Genomic DNA, 14,227 nt, shown 5'->3' with positions numbered 1-14,227 from the left:
AAAAGCAAACTTTCTGGTAAGAAAGAGAGAGCAAAAATCGGACTTTAAAAAGGAAAATACATAAAAAAACAGTTATAAGAAAAAATTGTGTATGTGTGCGACATTGGCTCATATATAAATACATCTAAAATACATACAAATTTGTTGAGGTAGTCATATTGGTTGTCAGACTTCATTGCACTATTTTGCGCACTATTTTTTTCTGTTTATAGATATAATAAGTACTTGCATTTTTATTTTTACAACTTTTGTGTTTAATATTATTATTTTTTTTAAACCAATTCAAGTTCAACGACGCGTCAGTAAAACCATCTCCCCGTCTAAAGCACCACACAACCACCCCGCTGCTGCCAAACCATCCATATTAATGGAGGCCTCTACCTCATGGCGCAGAAACAGAAAGGTTGAAAGTTCATTTTTTCTGTCTGTCTTCACTTTGTCTACGCTTAGCTGCTCTTTCTTCTACTTTTGTGCACAGTTTGCAGTCGACACACATACACGCATAAATACCAGACTGCGCCTGCTTCCTGTGTTCTTCATAGCTGCATCTTCTCTGCCATAAACCAGTTTACTTTAGCTGCTTCTACACTTACGCGCATCTTTCTTCACCCCTTTCTTTGTTAAGTCCACCATCACCTTTGTTGTTGTACTTGCGTTGTCCAGCTCAGCGCAGCTTCTTCGGTCCGGTCTTTGACAGCAGGATGATTTTCTTCAGGAAAACTCACACTTCGATCAGTCTTTGTTGATCTTTTAAAGCGTTCGCGTTCGCTCGCGTCGTGTTCGTTGTCGTTGTCGTTTTTATTAAGTTTACTTTTGTTGCACAATTTTTCGATTGGTGTTGTTGTTAAGATTTGTATTAAATTATTGATTGACTTTTAACTCTTGATCGCCTAAATATCTATTGATTTTGTTAATTTGTGCGTTGAAGTATTTTTTAGAAAAAATTTCAATAGTGTCGCTTGATTTTTATAAAAATTAAATTTTTTAAATTTGAATTGCATTATTTTTATATTTTTACTCATTCAACTGCTTCTTGATTTGTGTTCAATACATCAAAATCTAAGCTATCGTGATTATTCGTGAGAAGACTTGTGTGATGTGTAAGTTTGTAAAAGAAATTGTTTTTAATTGAAATATCAAAAAACCAATCGATCAATGGAATCTTAAAGTGCTTTAGAAAAACTTGCGGTACTGTTTGTTTTTAGCGGTCTTGAAACATGATAAATTATGGCACTTCCAATATCTAATAAAAATTTACATTAAAATATTTTGCTTATGATTGAGCAGATCTGAATTCATTCATTTCAAAACTACTACTCTCAGCGTCCAACTTCGCTACTTCGTCGATGCTTCTGAGGTCTTCAAGTCACTTTCTTTCATTAGTGAGAAATTTGTGTAGTGAGAAATTTGTTTAGAAAGTTCTAAGTGGAAACCTTTTATGTGTGTGATTTTGGGGATCCCAGATAATATTTTGTTTGTGCGTAGTTGCTTTAGTCGTTGTTCCGATCTGAAGAGTTTTAACTCCAGATCCAATCAGTCGTGTGGACTTTTCATATATTTAATGCAGCAGCGCTGAGATTCAACAATTGTTAAGAATTTTTTAGTCTAGACTTCATCAATACTTGTGAGTTCCTCATTTCAGTGCCACCAGATTAATATGTAAGATTTTGAGATTTTAAGATTTGATTTTCACGTAAACCTGGCTTAGGCGTTGTTCCAATCTTCGGAAAAGCTTTAGCTTCAGCCAACTATATCTAGTGTTGTTGTTTATTAAAAAAAAAAATCAATTATAAAAACTTTGCTCCTTCTGTACTTCCTCAATACGTGTGAGGTGCAGAAATTTAATGTATTTTCATCTAATGTGAAACTTGAGAGCTTATATATACTTCCTGTTAGTTAGTGTATATTTGTGCTTTAAAGATTATACTTTACTAGTTGAAAAGGGGTTTTATTGATATTGGGAAATTTCATAAACAGTTTTGTTTATTTTTTCGCTCAAATACCACTGCTCACTCAAACTTAAATTGGCACACTGACTTTGACCTAAGGGATACTAGTAAGTTAGATTCTAGAGTTCAAAGAAGTGTAAATTGTATACTACTTATGTTTGTCTAGAAGGTTTCTGTCCGGGTCTTGGTTCGATTACTGAAGTCCGTCGCAATATAGTTATTGTCGATAGTTACTAAAAAAATGTGTCGCTGCAGGCTTATAGTATCTAATAAATCCAAAAATATTATATTAACCACGGAGGGTCTGTTTGGTTGAATTGGATAGATATAATTCAGTTGCCTCGAAATTTTGCTGAAAAAGAATCCTTCAAAAATATTTAAATCTACAAACGGAAACTAAAATGTACCAGTATTTTAAGACAATATTTTCATATATTTCCAGATAATAAATACTTCGAGCATAAACAGTTTTTTCGCAACAAATGTTTATCACTTAAATATAAAGGCTAAAACTTTTGTATAATGCATATTTTGTTGCCAAAACTTTAAATAGCAAATAATAGCAATAACACTTAAATCGAGAAACATTAAAAATTAAAAAAAAAAAATTATAATCCGTTAAATTTAAACAAAATAATAAGAAATGGATTCATCGCGAGAGCAATCGCCCGTCGATGCCGGAGAAGAAAACGCTCGTGCATATGAACGGCCGGAGGACCCGCCACTCGATGAACAGCAACAGTTAAGCGAAAAACAACAACAACATTTGCTAGACATGCAACATGAGAGGCAGCAGCGGCAGCAATTGCAAGAACAACGTCAACTCACTGAAACAATGGTGCCGCATTTTGCGGTGGAGGAAGAAACGCAAGGTGTTGCTTCGGCTTCTGCCTCTGCCTCCGCTTCTGCTTCTGATGCTGCTTACGAGGCAGATGTCGATGATGTTGATATGCCAATTGTTGCTGATAATCTTAAGCATGAGCAAGTGGCGCGCGAAGTTGCAAAAGCGCCATACGCACCAGCTGAAATGAGTCTGAGCGCACAGCAGCGGCGTCAAGCTGAGCGCCAACATATTTATGAGGTAAATTTCGAAAACAAAATAGTTTGGAAATGTAAATGAGCAAGTTACACGCAGTAGAGCATTGAGTAATGCTGACAAGCTTTTGCGCTTTTACAGCTTTTTCAACCATGGGCATTGAAGAATTATGGCGATCAAGCCAAGACGAAAACCATAACGTTGCGTAAGAAAACACGCATTTTGAAAGCGTTAGAGGGCAAGGAGCATAGTCGGCCGGATAGTTCGAAATTTCGGTTTTGGGTGAAAACAAAAGGTACGTAGTTTTTTAAGAGCGCAATTTGAAGCTTGCGGATAAAAGCTTCAGTGAAAGCGCTAAAGATAAATTGTTAAATTATGGAATAACCTTTAATCATATAACTTAAAAAAGTGTAAAAGCTTTGGAAAAAGTTTAACTGAAAGCTTTTAAAAAAGTTATACATATATTACTGATGAATAACAAGTAAAACACTAACAAAATTTAATTGACAGCTTTCACAACCAAACGTCCAGCTGAGTTCAGAGAAGCTGCTGGTGGTCATCGGCAGCTGGAACCACTCCCTCCTAATGCCGTGCTCTCCGATAATCCTAGTCAAGTCGACCTATTTGTAGCTTCAACCACAAAGGTAAAACTATGATATAATTTCCGAAGCATACATTTTTATATTTTCTTTCAAAGGACTTTGGTAAACGCACCTATCGCAAGGTGGCCGTAGTAGAAGAATTCTTTGACATTATCTATAATGTGCACATGGAATTGGGTGGACGTAGTGGCATGCATGCCGGTCAAAAGCGCACATATCGCATAGTGAGTGTAAAATCAAAATAATAGTAACATTTAAAGCGCCAAACCAGCAACATATTTTAACTTGCTATACATTTTTCTACAACTACTTCTAGATTACCGAAACATATGCTTTCTTACCGCGTGAAGCTGTCACACGTTTTTTATCTATTTGTCCAGAGTGTAAGAAGAATTTGCGCGCCGCTTCACCGGCCACATCCATCAATCCGCCGGAGGAATGTGGCAACGATAGCTCATCGGAAGTGGAAGGACTCAATTACTCATCGCATACTGAAAGCTCTGTGGAAGCAGGACCGACAAAAACTTTAACAAAAGCAGCAGCCTCTACCATAAGCACTGCTCGCACAGTGGTTCCACTGAAGCGCCGCTACTCACAGCTTGAAGAAGCGTCTGATAATACTAAATTTTTTCCAGCATCGCAATCGATTGCACGTGCTTTACTTACAGCACCGTTACGACAGCCTCTGGCAGCGCCAGCCTCGCTACCCAGATCCAGCTCTACAGACACTGCCGTAGCCACAGCGACAGCAGCAGCACCCATCATCACCATCGATTTGGTAACCGAAAAAACGACACCTTCATCTAAGCTGACACCGGCACCTATTGTCGGGCAACCGAAAATACGCATCAATCCACAATTGCAGCGTCCGTTGACTCCGCCTCTTGTACCGGTTTCAGTTTCTGTTTCGGCAACAATCTCATCTACATCGGCATCGCCGTCACCGTCACCATTGGCGGTGCGCGAACCGGTTACGCATGCGCCGCCATCTTACCTCGGCTATCATCCCCTTTGTTTTGATATGAATTTTCTAAAGACACATGAGAGCTTCTTTCGTTATTATGAAATGATGCGTCGTTTCTATGCCGGCGGCTTTCCATTGCCACTTCCACCGATGCCCGCTGAGTTTACCAGCGCTGCTGAGTTGTTAACTGCTCAGCGTAATTCCAACTCAGGTGCATCGCGTAGTTCTGGTATTATCTCAGCCACTAGCAGTGTAACGAAGCCTGCTGCACAACAAGAACGCTCAGCAATAATGCCTGAAAGTACCGCCATTTACACTAAGCCCATAAATACTGAAGAACCTTTAATAAAAAAATTCAAAAGCTCACCAGAAAGTGAGAAAACCTTGAGACTGCGCACCAATGCAACTGAGTCGCAAACTTGTGAGACCACATCAGCTAGTGCTGCTACTGCTACGGTGGCTTCGTCCACTGCTGTTGAGTTGGAAATGGTTACCGAGGCAATGGCGCCACTGCCACCCCTATCCCCTCCCCCCACACAGCTCAGTGCAATTAATCTGTCAACAACTTCTACTTTCAGGTCTACACGCTCGAATGGTACAGCAACGTCACACACGAAACCGCTATCAACTCTGCCACCCATCGTTATACCAACAACACCGCTAACATTAACGTCATCGGCGATGTCACAACTTGTCACCTCCACTCCTACAGCGTTCAAAAGCAATCTGTCATCGACACTTTCATTCAAGTCCACCACATCCGAAGTGAGAGCTTCTTCGTCCAAGTACGCGCCGTCCGGCAGCGGTGATAATCGTCCAGCATCTTCAGCGACTTCACGCTATTCTTCGCGTTTGCCGCCGTTGGATTTGGAGCGTTTAAAACCGATTACTTCGACATATTTGCAATTGACACGCAGCATGGGCTTAAGCGATGAGGATGCCTTGCGCTTTGACAACCTGGTGAGTAATGATTTCAATTATACGCTATAAAAGGGAATCATATAACTTAATGCAAAGTTACTTTTAATATTTTTTTAAACAATTTTTGTTAAGTTCATTGTTTTTGGAAGGAAGAATGCTGTTCGTTGAACTATTTTCTCTTCCAAGCACGAATTTGTTAAGTTTTCCTTATTCGAAGACCGTTTATATATTTGATAATGTTAATTTTTGGCCACCATTGATGTTCAAGTTTTAATTTTATATATCTTTGCATAAATATTAAGACACTATATATTTATTTCAAATGTTTGATCGATAATTACTCTCTCTATACCAAGTGGTTGGTTCTATATAGTTTTCGGTAGCACATACTAAATTTTAGTCGTTAAAACTATATAAAACTCAGTTCCCATATAGCGTATATTAATAACGCCATAAATTATAGGGCTGTCGTAACTTGTCTTCATTACTTTCAACTTATGGAGAAGGTCTGTAGCAGTAGTTTCCCAAGACAACAACCATGCACGCCAACTCTTTAGGCGTGTGTCCCTGCTATTTTTAAAAAATTGAAAACATTGAAATTTTCATGATTTCCTCCTCAGTAACGGAGAAGCTGTTACATCTATTGCAGGCTTGTAGTACTGACTCCTCTTATTCCAAAAGTAGCAACCACTCACTAACTAAAACTGAAAGTGTGTGTCTTTGCTAGATTTTAGAATCAAACAGATTTCAAAGTTTACGTTCACTGCTCTAGGTTTTTCAACTTGCCAAGCGTCTTTTTTATTGTACTTTTTTTCGTTTAACAAGTACTTTTTAAAATAATGAATAAAATTTATTTATAAACTTATCCAAAAGCTTACATAGAACAAGGTGAATGAAAACAATTGAAAATGCTATGCTCCTAACAGAAATATTTTATGTCTAGCTCTTATTTTATAGCTACACAAACTGGTTAAATAACCAAAACTTTCCAAAAATATCTTTTCAATACCGTTTCATTTGATTATGTTTCCTTAAAATATGTGACGTAATTAAAGTTTAACCCTAATTTTATAGACAAACGAAACACTTATAATAACGAGGCTTATTGAAAATAATTTTCCGACACATTTTCGGTTTTGGTTTGATCGAAGTCAGAGATCTTTCGGAAAAGCTTTCTATACTCTGTTTTTTTGGAAATTATTTTATAAAAAATTTGTGTTGTTTCTGCTTTTTTTGAGAAAGGCAAGATCTTTGAAGAAAATAAAACAATTTTCGCATTTCCTTTTTCTTTGCAACTGAAATTCAACTCGCTAGGAGCGCTTACTTATATCATGATTGAGCCTAACCTTCCTAAGGCTTGATCTAAGAGCGAGTAATGTATTTTTTCATTTCAAAATTGCTCGAAAATGATAAACGTTTGAAAGAAGCCAATCGGTATTCTATACTGTCACTAAAATAGTCAGTAGTATGAAAAACGCCTAGAAGAAGGCAACTCATTTGAAATTTCATTTCATTTCAAATAAGAAAATGTAATAAAGGCTTGAAAGTAGTTAATGAAATTTTGACCCGCAGTTAGAAGAAGGCAATTAATAGGTATATGTATAATTTTTTCAAATGAGAAACGTGACAACTGTCATTAAAGTCACTACGATGATAATCGCCCAAAAGTAGGCGTTATATTTTTCAATAGAAGAAATTATATACTTCTGAAATTTTGTAATCGTTTTTTAACTCATCTCACCTGCATTTGGAATGCCTAAAAGCAGGCAATACATTTTTCAAAATGAGAAAATATAAACTTCCCAAAGTAGGCAATGATTTTTCAACTCTGCACACATATAGTTTTTGAACGCCTTAAAGTAGGCAATACTTTTTGAAATTAACACAATAATATTTGTGTAAAAATACTGATATATTATATAAATTAACTCTGCGCCTAAAAGTATGATCATTAGGCGCTGCCGCTAATGCGCACGTAATATTACAACACTTACAAATACACATGCGCACACACATTTTATAAATATTTTTCATTATTTATATTTGCTGCATATATACATATATTGAAATTTTTTCGCTTTTTAACGCAATTTTTAACTAATCTAGTTCTTCTTTTCTATGTCATGCTTGGCTTGAAAACGTAACAAATGTAAAAAAACACGCAAAAACAAATGCAACAACAACACTCACCTTGCATACAACATTAATGAGGATAAAAATGTACAACAACTGCAACAACAAAACATTATCCTGACGCTTGTGTGTAAACGCTAAAACTGCACGGCTTCTGCAACTGCATCCGCTTCTTCTGCTTCTTACGCGGCGGCTGCCAATTGAACGCTTCGCTTGTAGTTTGAGTTGCTTGAATATATGCTAGCGCTAGTTCTTATTGCCACTACGTAAACGTAGCACGCGCGTAATGCACAGTGCTCCAGAACGTACAGAAACTAGAAAAAATTAAAAAAATACAACAACAACAATAAGCAATAGCAAAACAAAAAAAAAATTCAACAACAACAATAAGCAATAACAAAACAAAAAAAAATTGCAACAACAACAATAAGCAATAGAAAATCATAAAAATTTACAAAAACAACAACAGCAATAACCAGACGTCAAGTTAAAGCTACAAAAACGTAGCGAAAATAGAAAAAATTTAAGCTGAAAACATAAACCAAATCTGCACAGTAAAACAACAACAAAATGCTGCTTTTATTATACTTATTTTATATAGTTTGCAATTTTTTTGATTTACTTCAATTTAGAAAAATTTTTATTTACTTTAATTTATTTAATTTTTGCTTTATTTTATTTAAGCTTGATTTGTTGCGCGCTTTTTCTTGCTTTATATTGATCTCGTGCGCTTATTTTAGTTACACATACATATGTATGTATTTATTTATGCATTTATTTTATACGCACATGTGCATGCACACACACATATACATATACATATATGTTGTGTATGCACGTGTGTTTTTTGTATGCTTTGTATTTAGTTGAATGCTTTTATAATAATTTTTTCGTTATGTACTTATTTATATTTCTCTCTCTCTCTCTCTCTCCCTCAAATTTTTTTCTCTTCACAATTTTTTTTAATTTTTTTACATTTTCGTTTCATTAGCAATTCGCTTGAATTTAATAAATCGCAGCTTGGTTTATAAAATAATAATATATAATAATAAAAAAAAATTACAAAAAAAAATTTATAAAAATTGTATTTGCTATTTTGCTTGAAAATATATCGACGCTGCCACTTTTTTGTAATACAAATTTGCGCTTTTTATTTGTAGCTGCATTCGTCAGGTTTTTTGTTGTTGCGCACAGCAATTTTAAAATATGCAAAAATTTTAGTTATATGCGCTAGTCGTAGAAAACAAATAAACAAAAACTAATATAACAACAACAACAACAGCTATCTATGCACGATTTTTCTGTATCTGACAAATGCGTATCTGCGTGTTTCAATTATTTTGCCTATGGCGGCGCTGCACGTTAATTCCCGCTGCTGCTTTGTGTGCGCTGCGCCAGCCTTTGTATGTGTTAGTATGTTTTTAGTGCATTTATTGAATAAAATTATGCGAAAAATATTGCAGAAAAAAATTTATGAAAAAATTATGCGCAAAATGTTGCAGAAAAAATTTAGGAAAAAAAATTGCGAAAAACTTATGAAAAAAATTATGTGAAAAATTAAAAAGAAAAATTATGAAAAAAGTTACAAGAAAATTGCGAAAAATTTGTGGAAAAAATTGCGAAAAAATTTAGAAATAACATAAAAAATTATGTACACATACACACTAACACTCGAGTACAGTCGCGCGGTAAGTATTTTAAATTAAAGCAAAAATGTTTGTTTGTTGTATTTTCCTGCGCAAACGTATTATTTATGTGAAACGGAAATTATATATAAAATTTTGATGGAAATATGTTATAGAAAATTTATTGTTTAAGGGCTACTGATTGATTTTGTTGGCAAGTTAAATTAATAATTCTAGTGTCGTTATGCCTACATATCTACGTATAACATATTTATATACTTATATATTTACATATATATGGCTATAAAGTGGTATATAACGTATACTCGTATATGCATGTTGGCACAAAACTCTTATATAATGCCTAAAAATGTATATATGTATACATATTCAGGAGTTGATGACTAGATGATGACTTGATGGGGTGCGGCCTATACCAATTAAAAATTAAAAAACTCAAGTATTTTTCATTTCTCTCAATTAATTCTTTTTCATTCAAATAATCACAATAAAAATTGTATTTTTTTTTTAATTTTGTTTACAAATTATTAACAAGGAAATTATCAGTATATTTTGTTTATATTGCCAAGTGGAAAGATCAATTTATTTTCTATCTTTTTTTGGCTTCGAATCACAGTGCGCTCAAAAACACATCGTTCTTATAAATTCATGCAGATATAACTTATATTGACCGATTGACAAAGCAAGAACAAATGTTAACTTTGCTTGAACCGAAGCTGTTATACCCCACAACAATACAAAAGATTCCATACAGGTACCTCATTTTGATCGGCCAATTTGTATCGCAGCTATAGGTTAGAGAGGTCGGATCTGAACAGTCTCTACAGAGATTAGACCGTTGCCTTAAAAATTATTTGAGCCAAATTTCAGTAAGGTATCTCATCTAATAAAAAATGTTGCCATACAAGGACGTGTTTTTGATGACAGCTATATGTGCTATAGTAGTTCGATATCGGCGATTCCGACAAATAAGCAGTTTCTTGGTTAGAAAAGGGCATGTGCAAAATTTCAGATCGCTGTCTCAAAAGCTGAGGCGAAATCAACACAGCTCGTCATGCTGATCATTTGGACATACTTTATAGCATCGCTGATGTTTCTTCTCGGAAACCTGCTCAGGTTATAAAAAAATTGACTCCGACTGACGTAAAAAGCTACATTTCCAATTCTTTTAACATATATTATAATTTTTGCTATTCCAAAAAACTTCTTTTGAGCCATTAAAAGCATATCAACGCTTAGTGCAAATTTCCATACACTTTCGGCTTTCAGTGTCTTCTGCGAATTTTGTTATTTAGTTTAATTTTTGTAGCGCCATTCGCTACCTATAGATTGGTGGACTGTTACGACGTCATACTCATACCCACGTATCGAAATACAGATGTTTGATGAATGTATGGTTCTCAGCTACGTTATCAAACATTTCTTTTGCGACCAGTACTCGTAGGTACGAGTCTACCATTGACACGCTTTATACCCAAAATATTAACCAAAATGTGTTGAGTCTTTCCATAAGAGATGTTTAGATCCACTTTCAAAATAGGATGACGCACAAATTGACTTATTGTTTTCGGTTTAAAGTTTATCGTAGGCAACAAGTTCCTTAGGTGGGACTTAGGTGAGTTTTGGTTGATAACAATTATTTTTAAAGAAAGTTGCCATATATTGAACATAACACTAATGTCAAGTTTTATTTCGATACCCGTATTAGTGCTTGAGTTATCTATTCTGGAATAAAAGAACGGAACGGGATTTAAAATGAAGATAGCAGATAGGAAAAGACAAAAAGAATCCCAAGTTGTTTCAGTATAACTAAATTTGTATATGGATAGATAGGGAAATTAAATCGTGATTGGGCCCACATATTTATAATTTGAAATCTTTGCAGAAGTATTAAGCAGTTAGAAAGCTTCACTCATTCAAATTTTAATCCTTTATCTAGTTCCTTTCCAGTTCTGTAGATCCATCTGTCTTTAGAACGATTCTGAAAAGCTTTGCTTTTGCTTCATAATTACACAATCACTTTATAAATTTGCAGTACTTTCTGATTGTTTTGAAGAATCAAAAGCTTTTCTATGATATGTCATAAAGAGTTCTTTATACTGACGCTGTTATTATAAGATCTCAAAAGGTTGCATAGAGTTCTCTCCTTAGAATCGATCAACACTTGCATTAACGCACTTTCCATGAATGATGCCATTGAAGTCACTGACTCACAAAAACAAATTTTCCTACTACGAACATAAATATTCTCATAATTAAGTCCAGCTTACTTAATACTGTTGGTAATTGCCATAAATCTCCTGCTAACCCTCTAATGCAATGGCGGGCAAACAGATTGTTTCCGAAACCTATAATTTGGAAAATCGGTCAAGTTCTGAAGCTTATTAATATTTTTCATTGCAGTACAATGAAAGCTAACATCGAGAATCGCTATATACTTCCGTAAAAACAGGTCAAGAATCTGCTTTTGACATCAATCGAATACTTCACTGAAAATGCCATTAATTTTTGCTATGTTAAAAATAAATATTTTATCTAATTTTTAATAATATCGAAAACAAATTTTATTCGAGCAAATAATATAAACTATCTTTATAATTAATTACTTTTTGAACGTGTGAGCAATACCACCAGTTAGTATAAATCGTGCGGTTAGTACACTTCCATCCGGATCGACTATACTTTTGACATACTCGTCTCTGCTGGCGTGCAAATCACCCACCGATAAACCCAATTTGGCCAAAAAATCCGCGATAGGGCTTTTGACCCCAACCAAGCTCGGATTACCAGCAGTTAAAGTCTTTGTGACGACCGGTTGTACCGGATGTATGAGTAAAGGATTTAACGTAACGGCATTTTCATTATCTTCATCTTGCGGCTCCAAAGGCTCACGGTCACGTATCAAAGGTCGCACAGTAGTAGTGGTGGTAACAGCAGCCGCCACAGAGTCAGCAGCAAAAGGTGTGAAATCGACGCCAAAATGGCTAGCGCTCTGATGTTTAGGTGGCAGTGGGAGTGGGTCGCGGAAAACCGATGGTATGTCATAAGTTCTACGCCAGTTGTTTGTGTCTTTAAGGTATGTAGCATCGCGGTTGGGTGTATCGTAAGATGAAGGTTCAAACATATTGCCACCGTTATTTCTATTTATGCGATATGTAGTCGTCACTCTACGACCGTCTGGCTCTACGCGAGTCTTTGTTATTGTTTGCCCGTTCGCGTGGGCAATGTCTTCAGGAGTTATGCCAGCACGTTGTAACATTTCCAACATTTTGAAATCTAAATCAGCTACTGTGGGTATTTGATTGCCACGTATGGTTTTTTTTAGCGTCTGCACTTTAGTTAGTTTATAGCGGTCCGTATCTGAATCCAAACTGGGTGGTATATTATCCACATGCAGTGTTTTAATAGGTTTCTGGTCACCGGTGGCATTGGGTGTGAGCGGTTGTAGAATTTGTTTATCTACCGGCCTGTTGGCATTGAGTACAGCTAAAGGTGGTAAGTCTTCAACCTTGATGGTCTTTATGATTCTGGGTGTGGTTGAAGTTGTCAAACTGGGTGCGGCTGACTCTGGTTTGGCCTGCGGACTTGGATTGTATTGTTCTCTAAGAAAATCTTCTAAATTTGGTATATTACGCACTGTTGTAGACTCCTCTGCTATTGGTCTGGTTTGTGTGTTCGTCGATATTTTCACAGTTTTACGTTTCCACTCATTTGGTCCTGTCGTCAAAGTGGTATGCACTGTATTGCCATCCTTGTCGGTGTTTGTGTTCGTAAAAGTGTTTGTCTGTCCAACCGGTGTAGACGCGGGCTTATCGTATGTGTCTAAAATGTCCTCATCATCATCAAAACCGTTCATTTTGGGCAACTCTGGTGGATTGAAGGGATCGTCTTGATCGCGTGTCGGCCACGCTGGTTGAAATCGTGGTGGCTGGTAGAAATTTGGCTGTTGCTCTGCCGGTTGTGGTGATTGTGGTGGTGTTGGCACATAGGGTTGACCAGCGGGGTAAGGCTGCAGCGGCGCACGAAATATACTTGGGCGCTGCGCCGGTTGATCATCGTCCTCTGACCATTCCCAATCCGCGATTTTATTCGGTTGCTCTTTCGCTTGCTTTTCGCGTTGTTTTTGGAAAATTTCTTCAAAACGACGATCCACATCGTCCATATCAATATCTTCCACTATCTTGCATACAATGCTGCCGTCCGGTTCCAGCGTATATGTGCTCGTCTGCTTACGTCCATTTTCGAAACTTGTTCGCTTCACGGGATATTTCGTGTTTAGCAGCTGGCGCACGGCGAGCAATTCGAGTTGTCTTGCCTGCTTGGCTTGCTCCAGCAGTTGTGCCGGGCTGGCGTTATTACCGTCAATGCGTATGGTTCTGGTGTGTGGCTGAATGCGCAATGTTACGCCTTGACGTGTGAAGGTGCGAAACCCATCGGCATCCACATCTTCATTTGCGTTGGGCTCTACAGCATCTTCGGCCCACCTGTCCTGTCTTGTAGTGCCGGCAGCTACCAGCTGCAAAATGTGTATACAGTTTTTGAAATTTTTCAGGAATTTAATTATTATACAATATATATAATTTTTCTATAATTCTTTCTTCAATACCTGTATTAGCAGCAGTGCCCAAATTATTTGAATTAATTTATTTTTACTCCACATTTTTGTTGTGCTCACAACGAGCTCTAAATTGAAACTGTTCGTTTGGCATAATAAATGCCGCAAAATACCCAGTATGTAGATTTGTTTACATTATATTTAAGCTAATTATAATCTGAAATTTGCTATTCACTCAATAGGTTTACTCAAAACGGCGATAAGATTTTTACATATAAGTCTTGATTCGACTGAATCGAGGTTATCACATTTTGTAGTCAACTAATGATTTTACTAAAGTAGCGGCGTAGATAGGGTGTAAAGAACAAAGGGAGGTAGGGAATTAAGCTTTGCATTTGTGGTAGCCTCCGTCGCAGAAGCG

General features: G+C 36.4%; 2 protein-coding genes across 2 annotated transcripts; one reads left to right on the top strand and one right to left on the bottom strand.

The window, feature by feature from the left end:
- Positions 1-2,557: 2,557 nt before the first annotated feature.
- Positions 2,558-5,541, top strand: LOC106614760 (uncharacterized). The gene is made up of 5 exons (XM_036359960.2): positions 2,558-3,030; positions 3,127-3,280; positions 3,496-3,629; positions 3,683-3,811; positions 3,904-5,541. The coding sequence occupies exons 1-5, from the start codon at positions 2,593-2,595 to the stop codon at positions 5,539-5,541; spliced, it is 2,493 nt and encodes an 830-aa protein (XP_036215853.2). The 5' UTR covers positions 2,558-2,592.
- Positions 5,542-11,780: 6,239 nt separating this feature from the next.
- On the bottom strand, positions 11,781-13,996 carry LOC106615100 (mucin-2). Its single transcript, XM_014231160.3, has 2 exons — positions 13,858-13,996; positions 11,781-13,767 (listed from the first exon to the last, which is right to left on the bottom strand). Exons 1-2 carry the CDS (start codon positions 13,909-13,911, stop codon positions 11,854-11,856), a joined length of 1,968 nt encoding a protein of 655 aa, XP_014086635.3. The 5' UTR covers positions 13,912-13,996; the 3' UTR covers positions 11,781-11,853.
- Positions 13,997-14,227: the final 231 nt, after the last annotated feature.

This window comes from Bactrocera oleae, chromosome 3 (assembly GCF_042242935.1).
Source record: "Bactrocera oleae isolate idBacOlea1 chromosome 3, idBacOlea1, whole genome shotgun sequence".
Classification (NCBI taxonomy): Eukaryota; Metazoa; Arthropoda; class Insecta; order Diptera; family Tephritidae; genus Bactrocera; species Bactrocera oleae.
The sequence above is the reverse complement of the archived record's forward strand: the minus strand, read 5'-3'. Positions and strand labels throughout refer to the sequence as shown.